The sequence below is a fragment of the Protopterus annectens genome, chromosome 8.part0, assembly GCF_019279795.1.
Source record: "Protopterus annectens isolate FY-2018-M chromosome 8.part0, PAN1.0, whole genome shotgun sequence".
In the NCBI taxonomy this organism is placed as follows: Eukaryota; Metazoa; Chordata; order Ceratodontiformes; family Protopteridae; genus Protopterus; species Protopterus annectens.
This window is the reverse complement of record NC_056741.1, coordinates 1,493,312,127-1,493,330,193: the sequence shown is the minus strand read 5'-3', so window position 1 is coordinate 1,493,330,193 and position 18,067 is coordinate 1,493,312,127. Positions and strand designations below refer to the sequence as shown.

At 39.4% G+C, this 18,067-nt stretch overlaps 1 protein-coding gene across 2 annotated transcripts in view; it reads right to left on the bottom strand.

The window, feature by feature from the left end:
• HTR3A (5-hydroxytryptamine receptor 3A) overlaps window positions 1-18,067 on the bottom strand; it is a 233,366-nt gene that overhangs the window by 106,395 nt on the left and 108,904 nt on the right. For both annotated transcript variants that reach the window (XM_044081074.1, XM_044081075.1), the window contains exons 4-5: window positions 13,815-13,924; window positions 11,696-11,865 (exon numbers count right to left, since the gene is read on the bottom strand). In XM_044081074.1, the coding sequence (XP_043937009.1) occupies window positions 11,696-11,865; window positions 13,815-13,924 (280 nt within the window). The remainder of the gene's footprint in view (window positions 1-11,695; window positions 11,866-13,814; window positions 13,925-18,067) is intronic.

Genomic DNA, 18,067 nt, shown 5'->3' with positions numbered 1-18,067 from the left:
TGCAATGTGGTAGGAGTTTGATCCCTCTGTACCACCCACAGTTTTGGATGTCCCCTTTGTTCTTGTACACTGGCATGAGTATGTTTATTCTCTAGTCATCTGGGATATGCCTTTCTCTCCACACTGCTATGAGTGCCCTCAGGAGCCATTTCTCCCCTATCTCACCCAACACCCATATCATATCTGCTGTGACCTCATCTGAACCTGCTGCTTTCCCTAACTTCATTTTCTGTAGTGCTATTCTTACTTCTTCTAGGCTGGGCTCCTCTTCTTCTCACACTGTAGGCTGTTTCTGGGGCAGTACAGCTTCTGCGGAGTTTTCTTCATTCAGAAGCTGCTGAAAATACTCCTTCCATCTGCCTTTGATATCCTGTGGACTGGTCAGCAGGTTGCTGCTAGCATCCCTTATGAAGGGTAATTATCTTCTTTAGCTTTTTGTCTTTGTCTTGTAACCCGATATAGTTTCTATGTACTACCTAATGAGCCACTTCCCAGATGTTAGTTGAGTGCCTCCGATGCCCTGTTCTTTGCTATTGCCAACTCCTTTCTTAGCTTCTTTGTTAATCAACCAGTATTCCTTCCTAGCCTGGTTGGTCTTTTCTATCTCCTGCACTCCTGTTTGCTTTTGATCACTTCCTGGACATCTACTTTCCACCACCAGATTTCCTTATGTATCTTATTTCCATACCTGGCTCAGCCACATATCTGTTCTGTGGTCCTCCTGACACATGCTGTTTTGAGGTGCTGCCATTCTTCTTCAGCTTCATCTATTTCCTCCTCTTCTTGGGGTGCTACAGCCCTGAGTAATTCCTTGAACTGCTGTATTTTCTCTCCAGTCAACTTCCAGGTCTACAGCCTGGTCTCTGTTGACCTTCGGGCCTTCTCTGACCACTGCTTGCAGCTAATTACAGCAACCAGTAGTTTATGCTGTGGGCTGTTTCACTGGGGATGACTTTGCAATCATGGATTCTACCCGAGTGGCTTTTCACTATCACAACCCTGCTCTGGGGCATAGGCTGAGATTATGAATACTCCCATATCATTACACTGGAGTCTGATTGCCAAGAGTCTGTAATTAATTATGATGATATCCCTCCTTCCTTCTGAAGCCTGTCTCTCCACAATTCCCACACCATCTCTAGCCTGTCCCCCTCCTGAGTTGTAGACTCTGGATCCCGAGCCAAGTGGCTTTGCTGTACTGCCCTTCCATCTTATCTCTTGGATACATTGAAAGTCAAGCCTCCTCCCTATCATCATGTCATCCACTTCCAAACTGCATCCTGTCAGTGAACCTACATTTTATGTTAACTTGTTAACATTTTTATATGCAACTTATATGTAACTGCCCATTAATAATCCAGAAAATCTACTTCTGTTCCTTGCATTCTCTGTCTGCCAAACCTACTCACCCAACAGAACATGTCTCCCATGAACTTGGTTTGTTTTAAACTGATATAAAAATGTATTTATATACCCTAATTGTGACTTAGCTATGCTGTCATCTAATAGAATTCCAGTCTGGAATCAGACCTACAACCATATGTCTAATAAAGCAGTCACAAGAAAACATAACATACTTCACACGAAACTCACCTCTGTCACCCTCCACAGAGATATAACCATACCCATACTGTTATCCTCTGATAACAGTAACACCAGGAAACTCTCTTGTTCCCCCATCCCAACTGCCTCGTAGCCTTTACTCCTATCATCATCATGTTGACTTCCAAAAGGCATATAAAGCATTTATAGTCACAGAAGCCCCTATATTGCCTCACTGTCTTTTGCTTATTACACACTATGTGCTCTTTGACCCACTGTTACTTAAGGCTAGCCCAGTGAAAACTTTATAATAATAAAAATACACCCTTATGTCATACGAGGCATCCCAGTACTTTCAGACTGTCCGTTATTTTATTCCAAAGCCGTGATAAACCCCTTGTTGCCTGTTGTATACAATAATTGCTGACAGGTATTTATAAAAGCTGTTTACTTTTTTAACACTCATGCATTAAAACTTCAGATCTTAGGTATTACGTTATATTTAACACAGAGAAAATAACTCCAGCCCCTCTTTAAAATAAAATGCAGCATTGTACCATCATTACCCTTTATTCACTTCTCTAAAGAAACATTTACAGCATCAAGGCCCATGAAACCTAATTTCAACCATTCTTATAGGGAACTATACCCAGGCTTCTCCCTATGTGCACTCGATAATGTCTAGTACTCAAAGACGTTTGGTCTCAAGTTATCATTTTGCAGTGTTAGCAAGCGCTCATCATATTTTCTATCACTCCCTACTCTGTATGCCAAATTATTTTCAATGTGAGACTGAATTTACTACTAGAAGCACATCTCCCTGCTTCACGGAAAAGCAAAGTACTTTTGAAGTACTGATCTATATTATATACTGTTGGCATGTTTTGTACGTTTTGAAGTTTTAACATGCGCAGATGCAAATGAGGGAAAGGGAATCTCAGACTGTTCCTAACTCATCTTTACAACCTATATTCTTTTCATTTTCTATATGGAAAGTCTTAAGTATACCGCTTTCTGTATGTCTCACCCTTCTTATCTTCATGGAACCACTTTCTTATATCTGTATTTACATTTGCCTATGTATTTGATATGCCAGACAGCCCTGGCAATCATACCTGTCAAGCTCTTAACCTATAAAATGCGGGCAAAGCCTGACATAATGGGGGTACAAAGGCCCAGAAATAGGAACAGATTTTAAATATTGCTCTTATAAACTTAGAAAGTTGCTACAATAACACGGTATGTATTAAAATACATTTTCTAAAGGATATGAAGTGTGAAACTCAAATGCATGATAGTATTTACTTATTTGATTCTAAGATCATCCCAGTGATTTGCCAGAAAATCAAAAATGTTATGAGGAGGAGACTGAAATTTTGAGGCAAAAATCTGGACATTCTGCAAAAATCTAGACAGTTGAGAGGTAAACCTGGCATTTCTTTTTTTATATAAAACATCAAAACTGGGTTCCCCTATCATTGCCTAATCCAAAGGATAAATGATTTTATAAGCTTCATGGTGTAATACAAAACTCACTTTTTCCAATTTGTCTATGTAAACTGGTGAACCAGTCCGTTAGTATGCTCAGGGCCAGTTATAGCATACTAAGGAACCAGTCACCATTCCTTGTGATTTATTTTCCAGCAGCATCTTTTTTCCTATAGCAGTGACTATAACACATGCCTGAACTACTTACACCATTAGAAAAAGTGCAGTTCCCCACAGAATGTAGTAACAGATCTCAAACCATCTGTAGCAATAGAGGAAACTCATCATCTTAGCTAGCTTTTTGGTACTGCCTAATATATCATTTCTGCTATACATCTTGAGACCCCCTAACCTAGCAAAAGGGACATCACTGACTTTAACTATTTCATTGGCCATACCTTTAACCTTGTAGTTTGCAACTACAATTTACAAACAAAACTGCTTTTAATTTACATTGAGAAAAGGAGAGGCTACAACACTTAGAAGAAGAAAAACTTTTCATAGAATGCATGCATAATGAACAACAGAAACTGCCTTCTTCTGATATACCTATATAGGGAAAAAAAACAAAGCAGAGGTCACATATCCCTGCGTTATGTTGATCTCACTTGGTAGATTACATACGATCATTGTGTTAGAAAAATATTTGAAAGACTTGTACAGCTTTATGCCAGTGAAATATTCCCAACCAAGAAATTTCAGCCAGTAAAAGTACCCACAAAACACAAGAATGCCTAAAAAATTAATGACCGTATGTGTGTAATTTTATAAACATTAAATAACGACACTGACACTCCTTTGTAGTCCAATAAAAAATGAAACCTGATCTTGCACAGGTATCCATCTCTGCAGTTTACCTTCCCAATATTTATTCTTCCCAACAGGTCCTATATCCTACAGCAAGAAATGATCCTACTCACACCCTGAACTTTTTCTTTGGGGTCATACTCATATACCAGGTTACGTCTTGCATATCAACAAAGCATTTTACCCCAAAGGAAAAAAAATGAAACACCTTGAAAAGAGCACTTTACAAAATCATCTACTTTAAGTTCTTAAACCCAACATTCCCGTATAACCGCCAGTAAGTGGGCATGTTCTCTACACATTTGAAAAGAAAAGTTATTAAAAAAATACCTGACTTCCAAAGCTGTGGCAAAATCTGTTACTTAAGTACATGGACAAAGATTCCTTTAAAATATACCAAGGCTACCTGGGTAACTCTCTTGGTACTAGGCTATGAAACCTACTATGCTTGTACTATTCCATTACAGTTTGCTTACCAGCTGATGCGGACCACAATCGTTTCTGTCAGAAACACAGCCTATCCCTTCCTCTTTTCCTGCGACTCCAATTACATGCAAGTTCTTTATCTGACCCCTGTTCTCTTGCTTAATTAGGTTAAAATTGGGCATTGCCAACTTCACTAGTAGAGTAACAAAATTATCTTTCACCATTATATTTTCATGTTGCAGTGCCAAAAAGACACCCATGTAGTTGTAAGGCAACTTCTTGGATTAATTATTTCTGATAAACGCTTTTATCATAAACTCAATAAATAATTTGTATGATTGGTTATGTAAAATAGAAAGAAATGGATTATTAAACTGGGGATGCTTATCTTACCAGGTCTGAATGATGCTTCTTAATTTATACAGGATTATTGGTTATTATATATTCTCTTCCCTTATGTTATTACAGATATTATGTATTTGATTTATACATATATTATATGAAGTGGGTGACTATCATTTTGATTTTAACATGTCACAAGGTTGTTTGGTGATTATTTATGGAGAATGATGGGAGTTATTAACTTGTAACCGACAAAGCTTAATAGTGAAATTTGTCTTAATCACTGAGTGCTTGATAAAGTGCTATTGACTAATATATCGTCACCCCTGAAATTATTTTTTTATTTGTTTATTTTTCTTCACCCTTTCCTACACACCATCTTCTTCTTCTTCTTCTTTCGACTGCTCCCATCAGGGGTCACCACAGCAGATCAACTGTTTCCATTTCTTCCTGTCCTCTGCATCTTGCTCTGTCACACCAACCAGCTGCATGTCCTCTCTAACTACATCCATAAACCTTATCTTAGGCTTTCTCTTTTCCTGTTACCTGGCAGCTTCATCCTTAGCATCTTTTTCCCAATATACTCTGCATCCCTCCTCAGCACATGCCCAAACCAATGTAATCTTGCCTCTCTGGCTTTGTCTCCAAACCTTCCAACCAGGCTGACCCTCTAATATACTTATTCCTGATCCTGTCCATCCTCATCACACCCAGTACAAATCTTAACATCTTCAGCTCTACCACATCAAGCTCTGACTCCTGCCTTTTTGTCAGTGCCACTGTCTCCAACCCATATAACATAGCTGGTCTCACTACCCTCTTGTAGACCTTCCCTTTCACTCTTACTGGTACTCGTTTGTTACAAATCACTCCTGACACTCTTCTCCACCCACTCCATCCTGCCTGTACTCTCTTCTTCACCTCTTTTCCACACTCACCATTACTCTGAACTGTTGATCCCAAGTATTTAAACTCATCCACCTTCACCACCTCTACTCTCTGCATCCTCACCATTCCTCTATCCTCCTTCTCATTCACACACATATATTCTATCTTAGTCCTGCTGACCTTCATTCCTCTTCTCTCTAGAGCATACCTCCACCTCTCCAGGGTCTCCTCCACCTGTTGCCTACTGTCACTACAGATCACAGTGTCATCTGCAAACATCATAGTTCACGGGGACTCCTGTCTGATCTCATCTGTCAACCTGTCCATCACCATTGCAAATAAGAAAGGGCTCAGAGCTGATCCTTGATGTAATCCCAATTTCACCTTGAACGCATCCGTCAATCCCACCGCAGACCATACCGCTGTCACACTACCCTCGTACATATCCTGTACCACTCTTACATACTTCTCTGACACTCCCGACTTCCTCATACAATACCACAACTCCTCTCTAAGCCCCCTGTCATATGCTTTCTCTAAATCCACAAAGACACAATGCAACTCCTTCTGACCTTCTCTGTACTTCTCCATCAACACTCTCAGAGCAAACATCACATCTGTAGTGCTCTTTCCTTGCATGAAACCATACTGCTGATCACTAATCATCACCTCCCTTCTTAACCTTGCTTCCACTACTCTTTCCCATAACTTCATGCTGTGACTGATCAATTTAATCCCTCTGCAGTTACTACAGCTCTGCACATCACCCTTATTCTTAAAAATTGGTATCAAAACACTTTTTCTCCATTCCTCAGGCATCCTCTCACTTTCCAAGATTTCATTAAACAATCTAGTTACAAACTCCACTGCCATTTCACCTAAACACCTCCATGCTTCCACAGGTATGTCATCTGGGCCAACAGCCTTTCCATTCTTCATCCTCTTCGTAGCTATCCTTACTTCCGCCTTGCTAATCCATTGTACTTCATGATTCACTATCCTTACATCATCCAACCTTCTCTCCCTCTCACTCTCTTCATTCATCAGCCCCTCAAAGTACTCTTTCCATCTCCTCAACACACTCTCCTCGCTTGTGAGTATGTTTCCCTCATTATCCTTTATCACCCTTACCTGCTGCACATCTTTACTAGCTCGGTCCCTCTGTCTAGCCAATCAGTACAGGTCCTTTTCTCCCTCCTTAGTGTCCAACCTTTCATACAACTCTTCATACGCCTTATCCTTAGCCTGCGCCACCTCTCTCTTTGCCATGCACCTCATCTCCTTATACTCCTGTCTACTTTCTTCATCTCTCTGACAATCCCACTTCTTCTTTGCCAACTTTCTCTGTATACTCTCCTGTACTTCTTCATTCCACCACCAGGTCTCCTTGTCCTCCTTCCTCTTTCCAGATGTCACACCAAGCACCTTTTTAGCCATCTCTCTTACTAGCTCTGCTGTAGTTACTCAGCTATTCGGTAACTCTTCACTGCCACCCAGTGCCTGTCTTAACTCTTCCCTGAATATCACCTCACAATTACCCTTTTTCAATTTCCACCATTTGATCCTTGGTGCTGCCCTCACACTCATCCTCCTCTTCTTGATCACCAATGTCATCCTACAAACCACCATCCTATGCTGTCTAACTACTCTTTCCCCTGCCACCACTTTACCGTCTCCAATCTCCTTCAGACTGGCCCTTCTACATAAGATATAATCCACTTGTGTGCATCTTCCTCCACTCTTGTATGTCACCCTATGCTCCTCCCTCTTGTTAAAATATGTATTCATCACAGCCATGTCCATCCTTTTTACAAAATCCACTACCATCTGACCTTCTGCATTCCTTTGCTTAACACCATACCTATCCATCACTTCCTCATCCCCTCTGTTCCCTTCACCAACATGCCCATTGAAATTTGCTCCAATCACCAGTCTCTCACCCTTGGGTACAGTCATCACCACTTCATCCAACTCACTCCAAAATTTTTCTTTCTCATCCATCATACACCCAACTTGTGGAGAATATGCACTAACAACATTCATCATTACACCATCAATTTCCAGCTTCATAAACATCACTCTATCCAACACTCTTTTCACCTCCAAAACACTCTTAGCATACTGTTCCTTCAGGATAATGCCTATGCCATTTCTCCTCCCATCCACACCATGATAGAACAATTTGAACCCACCTCCAATACACCTAGCCTTGCTCCCCTTCCATCTGGTCTCTTGCACACACAATATACCAACTGTCCTTCGGTTCATCATATCAGCTAGCTCTGTCCTTATACCAGCCATACTGCCAACATTCAAAGTTCCGACCCTCACTATCACAGTCCTAGCCTTTACCTGCCTTCGGGCATGCCTTCCTCCTCTTCTCCTCCTTCGGCCAACAGTAGCCCAATTTCCACCAGAACCCTGTTGGCCAACAGTACTGGTGGTGGTCATTGTTAACCCGGGCCTCGACCAATCCGGTATGTATATCTGTACTGTTCTCTACATGCATGATTTGGGAACATTTTACACTGGATGCCCTTCCTGATGCAACCCTCCCCATTTATCTGGGCTTGGGACCGGCACAAAGAAATACACTGGCTTGTGAATCCCCAGTGGCTGGGTTTTCCCTTCCTACCTTCATTCCTTTCCTTTCCTTTCCTACACACCATAAGCCAGAATATTCCTGCGCTTGAGGAAGCAAATAGCCATTACTGCAAAGCATATAAATGGCATACTTTTCCCTGGCCAGCATAAGATATTCCTGATATGTGAGGACATCATGGGAATTACAGCTCCTGTCCTACATATACTGTACACTGTGGGGTTTACGACTGCTTCGATACTTCCATCTTCATTTAACAGAGAGAAGAAAACGTCCGACTCCAAACTTTACCTGCTGTTATAGTGCTTTGACAAATGTATTGTAGGCAGGCTGGAACTGGAACTGTATTACCTGACTGCAAATAAGGATCACATGGCCTACTTTCTGGGTCTTCATTTACTCTGCCTGAGTCCCCTGTTCTGGCCTAGTTTGACTGCTTTCTCGATACCTAGCCTTCCTGCCTGTTATTGAATGCATTTTACATGAGTACTTTACCTCTTCCCATCAGTTCTACATTGCAGTGTGTACTGTAACTTTACCATAGGCAATTCCTTACTACCTGTCAATGAAAAAGTGTTTTCTCCTGGCTCTCCTGAATCTCCTCTCCTCCACAGCTATAGTGCTCACTTTTTATTTCTATTTCCTGTGCAAGAACCAGGCAGGACAGTTATGCTGGTTAAATTAAATTAAATAAATAAAAATATAAAAAAAAAAAACGAGAGGATTGTAGATTTTTAATTGGTCAACCTACAAGTTACAAGCAAAACTGCTTGAGTGTCTGGACTATTAAATAACATTGTATCAGCTCCAGAATAAAGTATTTTGCAGTCCTAAACTTTAGTCAGGTTTCTGTTTATAATTTCTTGGTTGATCTACTGAAAATGATTGCCTGCTGATGTTTTTTTTTTCTGATTACTGTGTGAAAATAAAATGTGTGCCCAGTGCACCCTATTTTGTCCTTTTAGGAAAACCCCTACTACAGTTCTTGCCCCCCTCTTGTACAGCCTCCTGCACATTAAACTTTCTATTACCTGATGTGCGGTACCCTGCCTGTGTCCTGTAGCAGTACAGGACTAGAGCACTGCCTTATCCTATAATATAATAAGAAGACGTCATCATTTCTCATGTCAGGTGATCCCCAACAAGATGAAAAACAACTCAGTGCTAGTCACAGCTACAGATGTATTACTCTGTCTTGTTACCTTGATATCAGGTGTGATAATCACAAAGTTCTGGTGCTAATTATTGTGAACACAACCTCAACTTATTTTGACTCTAGGGCTTTTATGCTATGACTATGTTGTTTTAGCAGCTTCTCTTTTGTTGAACGTGACCTGCTGTGTTTCTTACCCTTCTTGTTTTCTGTGATCTTTATTCATTCTTTCTTCATATTAATTAACTTACTACAGATTTTACCTAAGATAATGATATAACATGCTTATTTCGTACAGTGCTAAACTGTTCTCTTTTAAGACCATGAATTAAAATGTGTTTTACTCTGTTGCAGCCCTTCTTTCTGTGTATTATTGTATGGAAGCCTTTTGCTAGTATTACTGTTCAGGTCGCCTGTTCTAGTGCCACTAGCAGTGATGTGCATTGTTGCCACCTTAGCTGTGCCAAGAGTGTGACTATATCTAATCACACCTGGCTTTACTACTACAGCTACTGGGATGACAAATATAGAAAACCATTCTTGCAGTTTAACTGATTGTGCATTGATCCAAGACTCTGTGTTTCCTCCACTGGAAACCAAGCATAAATACTTCACTTGTGATGCACTAGAATTCTATCAAGAGGTAATTATTTTTTAAGTGGATCAGATATGTTTAGTCCAAGAACCAACCAGTAATGCTGCTCTTTTGGAACACAGTGGGGAGCTTTCATTTGCAGTGCCATTGATTGAGGTTTGAGCAGCATCCTGAATGTCAGGAGATCAGCTGACACTGGGGCCACTGATTGAGGTTTGAGCAGGATCCTGAATGATAGGAGATCAGCAGACACTGGGCCCACTGATTGAGGTTTGAGCAGCATCCTGAATGTCTGGAGATCAGCTGACACTGGGGCCAATGATTGAGGTTTGAGCAGCTTCCTGAATGTCGGGAGATCAGCTGACACTGGGGCCACTGATTGAGGTTTGAGCAGCATCCTGAATGTTAGGAGATCAGCAGACACTGTGCCCACTGATTGAGGTTTGAGCAGCATCCTGAATGTCTGGAGATCTACTGACACTGGGGCAAATGATTGAGGTTTGAGCAGCTTCCTAAATGTCAGGAGATCAGCTGACACTGGGGCCACTGATTGAGGTTTGAGCAGCATCCTGAATGTCAGGAGATCAGCTGACACTGGGGCCACTGATTGAGGTTTGAGCAGCATCCGGAATGTCAGGAGATCAGCTGACAGTGGGGTCAGACAACCCAGTAAAGGCCAAACAGCCAAAGATCAGTTCTTCTTTCTCATGGAGAGGTTTTAAAATGTTGTACTTTCTGCTACTTCCCCAGTATAGGACTAGTAGGATAAGGTGGAAAGTGTATGCGGAAACCTTTCCATACAAACAACACTCACATCACAGTTTATGTGGCATCTGGGGTAAACAAAAATGCCACCCCCATCAGTGTGATAGCCTATGGACATCAGTGCCCATTTCTCAACTCCAGTAGGAAAGAGTTAATGCCATGGCAGTCAAGATCCCTGGGTCTCTGAGGTTAGTTGGGGAACCCATAAAAAGATGAACAAAAATGATAATTGCTCTTTTAAAATTCAAATTGGGATACTTGCCTCATTATTATTAGACTGACAGGGATAATTATTTCTCTCTGCAGATTTGCCTGTTACTACTGCAATATAACAAAATAGAGGTGAAATTATTAGAACATTACCCATTGTGTAAAATGAGGTTTGTAGTTCAATCTCTCATAGCTTGCATGACTACTGAATGTGTATTTTGTCAAAGTATCACATGATGGAGCTAAGCCCTAGAATAATTTGACTGGTCACAAAGCTGAATCACTTACTCCCACACAGTTTTAGTCATATGAAGCTAGTCATATGCCCCACAACATCAGTTTAGTCAATAGCAAATTTGATATATAAATAAGGAGACATCCTACCTCCCAGCTGTACAGATTTTCTCAGAGTGTCCAGATTTTTATCTCATATTTTTGGTCCGTCTCAGATAAAACTATGTTTTACTGGTAAATCAATAAGGGTTGAAGTCAAAAATAATGACAGACATTTGAGTTTCAGACTTCATACTCCAGAAAATTCATGCTAATGCAAAACCTGTTATTCTATCAAATGTCTGTGTTTGTAAGAACAATATTTAAAAAGTATCCCTATTTGGGCCCCCCCCTCCATTACTGATGGCTTTGTCCAGATTTCTTGATCTAAGAGGTTGAGAGCTAGAGTCATGTATAGAAAAGAAGTCATAGGAAGTACGTATCAAGCAGCACCATGAAACATACACAAGCTTAACTTCAGACAGTTTCTGGGATGTCGCCTGTCATTCTTGTGCTGCATTTCACATTTCATGCACTGAACAAATTAAAACTAAAACAGTAAAGCTGTTAGCTGTTTTTTAAAGGTGAGAGCAATCGAACATACTGGTATGTAGCCAGCTTGTGAAAGTGAGGGTGCAGTTCTGAACATCAAATGGAAAATTGTAGATGTCAAGGCTACAAGCAGTAACCACCTGGATCGGCTTGTAGTTCTGAACTTCTCCATCATGGCAGACATAAACATATGGGATTTCTGGAGATTTGCCCACATCTACACTGAAAACAGGTGGAAAAACAGATGAGTTAGTGTTGCATAAATTAAAATTTTACTCAACGCAACACCACTGCAGTAATATTAACTAACATACATTTATGAATATCCCATATATACATACACAGTAACTAATAATTAAAAGGTATTATTAAAAACAGTATACTGCTAAATAAAAATGTAACATTCAGACATAATGTTCATCAACACATGTATAACCATGGGAACATGTTTCAGTCTCATGCCTTTTGCATTATCAAAATATTCATAATGGTACATGTTATAATACAATGACAGACAAAAGAACAAAACCAAAAGTTACCTAAATTGTCACATTTGAAAAATGTGCAGGTCTGTTTCTAAGCCTGTTTTTTTTTTTTTTTTGTAATTTTCTGGGTTTCCAGTGTCTGTATTAACAGGTATGTGCAGTACTAGTGTGTGAACCTTACAATTCTGACCATCTTTTGGAAAGTACAACAAACAAGGGACCCTTCCAGCATCACAGGTATCTATTCACCTATACTCTGTATACTCTGAGTAAACAGCACCATACAGCAGGACGTGGATTACAGTATCTAATACAATAGCACCATGCAGCAGGATGTGCATTACAGTATCTAATACAACAGCACCATACTGCAGGATGTGGATTACAGTATCTAATACAACAGCACCATACAGCAGGATGTGGATTACAGTATGTAATACAACAGCACCATACAGCAGGATGTGCATTACAGTATCTAATACAACAGCACCACACAGCAGGATGTGCATTACAGTATGTAATACAACCGCACCGTACCACAGGATGTGCATTACAGTATCTAATACAACAGCACCATACCACAGGATGTGCATTACAGTATCTAATACAACAGCACCATACCACAGGATGTGCATTACAGTATCTAATACAACAGCACCATACCACAGGATGTGCATTACAGTATCTAATACAACAGCACCATACAGCAGGATGTGGATTACAGTATCTAATACAATAGCACCACACAGCAGGATGTGCATTACAGTATCTAATACAACAGCACCACACCACAGGATGTGCATTACAGTATCTAATACAACAGCACCACAAAGCAGGATGTGCATTACAGTATTTAATGCAACAGCATCATGCAGCAGTATGTGCATTACAGTATCTGATACAACAGCACCACACAACAGGATGTGCATTGCAGTATCTAATACAACAGCATAACGCAGGATGTGCATTACAGTATCTAATACAACAGCACCATACCTCAGGATGTGCATTACAGTATCTAATATAACAGCACCACACAGCAGAATGTGCATTACAGCATCTAATACAAATTGTAATACATTTCAGGCAGTCATACTGAAGGGTTTTAATAGCTTATTTAAAGATATATTTCATAAATAAGTCATTAAACAGCATCATACCACAGGATGTGCATTACAGTATCTAATACAAACTGTAATATATTTCAGACAGTCATACTGAAGGGGTTTAATAACTTATTTAAAGATATATTTCATAAATAAGTCAAAATGAATGGATCCTTCTTATGAAAAATATGGCTTTTCTCATACTAAAATAGAAAGTATATGAGGGGAGAAATGTTCCTTCCCTACAGTATATAACTGATACTTAGAATATATGCATCAGTAGCTAAATCCTTGGATGAAATCTATACCATTGCTAATACAGAGTACTAAAATGAGCCAACAGTTGAAATGTGAATTTTTAGCCACAACGTGTAAATTTGCCACATAACCAGCACATTCAAGAACTAGCCCTTCTTTTTCCAAAATCTCAAGAGGGGACAGTCTATCTAATCATGAGAATATATATAGGCAAATGAAGAGACAAGCATATGCCTAAAACCTTATGTCCATAATGAAATGGTTGTATTATTCCTGTTAACCCTTTCTAGAGACAATATATTGTGAAAAAAGTCCTTCTTACAACTCATTGATAAGTATGTCTGGTACCCAGATACTGGATGTGGGGATAGATATCCTTGTGATGTTATCAAACTCCTCAGGCTTCCACATGAGGAACTCGTCAATCCAGTGCTGAAAAGAAAGAAAGTACATGGAATTACGCTCTCTTTCATAGTGCTTACAATTAAAAACATGCTGCTACAAGAAACATTGGTCATCACTGGGATTCAATGCAAGAATACTGCATCTTTTGCAATTCGGAATAATGGTCATGTGTGGGTGTTCCTTATTTTAGCTCACTGACAGTTTTCTTGTCCTGCACTTATGTGCTTCAGATAAACTCACCTCTGCTATGATTTATATCTGAATGCTTATGAGGAGTGAATTGTTCCTCAACGCAGGTTTCACAGTTTGAAACCTGTTAGCTTAAAATAAATTGCTTGAAAAATAAGAAGGGAACAGAAGAGAGCCTGCTTCTGAACCAGTTTACCTCAGTCACTTCCCTCACTTATCCTAAGGGAATGAGCTCTGTGATCAGAGCTGTACCACCTCTCGTTTTCAGTCAGCAGGAATTCTGAGAGACGTGCTCATATACTTGTGACATCGTGTCATCGTCTCTTCAGTACTGCTGATAGATTCACTGTTGTGGCTGCTTCATCTTGCTACAGACTCTTTCAAGTGTAGAACAACCTTATGTTATAAAACTATACACCTGCCAGTGTAAGTGCCCCTGAATTACCTCTTTTCAATATAGACACCTATGCCCACTGATAGTATGTATGTTTTTTTTTTTCAGGAAAGATGTCAATAAAGAACATACATTAACTGAGAAATATAACTGAAGAAACCATCATCCTATTTGTGAGTTTTCTCTATTCTACTTTCTGTCACCGCACAGTTACACTTTCCTTAGGTCAGGTTTACAGATGCATCTCTCTGTATATTGTCCATTTTTATTTTCATGTTTCTCTGTACATAGAACCTGTTAAAAACTGTTAGGATATGCTTACTTAACATATAAAGAGGCACTTTGAATCTGGTCATTTTTTTACTTTAATTGTAATTGTATTTAAATGTAATTGTACTTGTAAGCTTAATTTTGATAGAAGGAACTGGGGTCTAAACGGTTGTCTACAAACAGCCATGAAAACATTTTCACTGACTTCATTCTTACCTACCACATGATTCCACTTGCAGTGATATGCACCTTATCTTCTGACCTTTTGTATAGGCATTGTTGCAGTAACACACTTACTCATGTAGGGAGACCTCTAGTGTTTTCTTTTGTGCAATGTGACAGAGTCCCCCTGCACTTTCGGACAACTTTGGAGAAGTCCCTCCGGGCTTTACGGAAGTACGTGGAGTCGCTGAAACCAGTGAGGGAAGTGCGGTGATTAATCCCGTTTCTTCAGTAGCGTGTCAGTTATTACCAACAGCAACCACTACCGGGAATTTACCGAAGCGGGTACAGAACATTTCCTATAGTAGTTCTGTGCAGAGTTCCATACCACCGGGACAGAAGCAAAGGATACAACGGGCTTCCAATGGTTCCATAGAGACTCAAAAAGAGGACTCACATTCCACTAATACATTGACAAATGGAAAGGCACTTATTGGCGTTTCATCGGCTGCAGAGTGGATTAACAATGCAGGTGACTTTTTATCTTTTTTGCAACCTTTATGCGATGGTCTGCCGGTGCAGAGTCCTATGTGTTCCAATGATGGTAAACTTGATGTTTCTGAGAAGCTCAAAATTCTGGACAATAAGACTTTAAAGATACGTAAATTACAGTTAGAAGTTGCTTATTTCAAGCAGTGCATTTCTGAAAATATGGTACCCAAGGGTTTGAGGAATAATTTTACACCCTCGGGTTTAATTAAAGAAAATGCTTTTCTTATTGATTTAAAGGCGATGTTTCAAAGACAAGGACTTGATCTTTTGGAGTTGATTATTAAACACTATACTGCATGCATTGATAATTTGACTACAGAAATTAAATTACTAGATGAGGAAATTAGAATGTTTGTTTCCTTTGAAAAGTTCAGATATGATTACGAACGCATTTTTGCAAGTATCGATTCTTATATGGGTAAGCTGAAAACTCAAAAAACTAAGAAATTATTTAGGGACAGGCTAGTTTATTCGTCCAATACAGCTTACCCTAAATTGGCAAAACTTGTTAGTCAAGATGATGACTCGGCTTCTGGGCATGATAAGGGTCCAGGTACTGACACACAAGTTTTGGATGAGGAGGAAGCTACTACTTCTACTAGTAATTGGAACGTAGTAAGAAGAAGTAATAGAAACAAGAATAAAGGAGGGGGAAATGAGGCTCAATCTTTCAATACCAACAATTCAAAAAATGATAATTCAAACAAAGATAATTCACATTTTTTAGGGAAAGGACCCAATCAGAACCAGGGGAGGAAGAAGAACAGGAATTGGAAGAATTAATAGTTGAACCGATACCTTTAGGAGCCATTAACTGCCCTAGTATTGTTAAGAACAAAAAAGGTGATTTCACTATTTACAATTTCTCATCACTGACGTTAGAACCTGAGTTAGTTGAGTTACTTTCCTTAGGTTACAATTTTGTCCCATCGAGACATTTTGATGTGGTTAAAGTACTTATTGATCTGAAGTGCTTTGTTAGGAAGCTTAATTTAAAGCTGTTGTTTAACAACTCCAACGATGAAGATAGAGTTGCTATAAAGCTTCCGAGCATTTTTAACCCCCCTTTACATGTAGGCTTACGTATTTTTGAAAATGCCTGCGAATTAGATATCAGGCATTTGCACAATACTAAAGGGGTTAGGAAAAGTATTTTTAACATATCAAAAGAGCAATTGCAGGCTTTAAACCAACTTAAGGAATCCTCTGTCAGGGTTATGAAACCTGACAAAGGTGGGGGTTTGGTTGTCTTTGAACATGACTTATATAATGAAAAAATGTCACTGGTTTTGGACACACCTGCATACAACCATTCATCCCTTAATGAGATGAATACTAATATTCATAGGATTAAGGGGTATTTTAGGGACCTCTTTATTGAGGGGAGGATAGACCTTGAGACTTATGAGTATATTAACATCACTCAACCAAGAACGCCTGTTATGTTTGGTATACCCAAGATTCATAAGAATCTTGGGGACCCACCTATGAGGGCATTAGTTGATGGAAGGTCTTCCATCTCTTATCCATCAGCTAAATATATTGATTCCATCTTAAACAAATACTTGGAACATCTTCCAAGTATTTGTAAGGACTCATGGAGCTTTTTAGAAAGTATTAACAATCTTACTTTTGACAGCGAGTACAACTTTGTTACAGTTGACGTTGTCGACTTATACACTTCTATACCTCATTTGGAGGCTATAGAGTGGTTGGAGTTATTATTGTCTGAATTAAAAGCTCCAAGAGATGTCATCAATAACATTACAGAACTATTAGATATAGTCCTGTCCTCAAACTTTTTTGTTTTTGGTAAAGAATTCTATATCCAGAAACAGGGTGTCGCCATGGGGTCTCCCTGTGGAGCCATTGTTGCCAACTTGTTCATGGCACACTGGGAGAGGAAATTTGTCCTAAACAATGCATCATGGAAAAATAGGATATGTTTTTATACCAGATTCCTTGATGACATTTTTATTTTGTTCAAGGGCAATGAAGAAGAGGCACGGCTTTTGATAGAATACTTTAATAGTACAACAACATTCCTAAGGTTTACTTCTAAGTTTGACACCTGTGAGATTGATTATTTGGATGTTAAACTAAAGAAAGATATTGGGAATAACAGATTCATTTCATCTATTTTCCGTAAGGACACTTACATTAATTCATTCCTACACTACACAAGTGCCCACCCATACAAACTAAAAAAAGCCATCATTAAAGGGCAATTAATTAGGGCAGTTAGGATGTGTAGTGAACTGAAAGGTTTTGAGGAAGAATGTGTGGTTCTTAGAGAATTTTTCTTAGACAGGGGTTACCCACCCTTAGTTATAGATGAAATGATATTAGAAGTTTCCAATAAAAGAAGGAATGGAATACTGTTCCCCTTAATTCTTGACCAAGGGCCCGTTAATTGTAGCCAACAAGTTATGTCAACTGAAGGGGCAAATACAGTTCTTGTTCCTGTTACAGGTATTGAGGAACCTAGAAGGGACTTTTCTTTGTCCTTTTCTACTGTTTTTAGCTTGAGTTCTAAAGAAATATCAGATATTGTTGTCAAAAACTGGTATTTCATTACTAATAATTCCTTTTTGGTCGAGAAA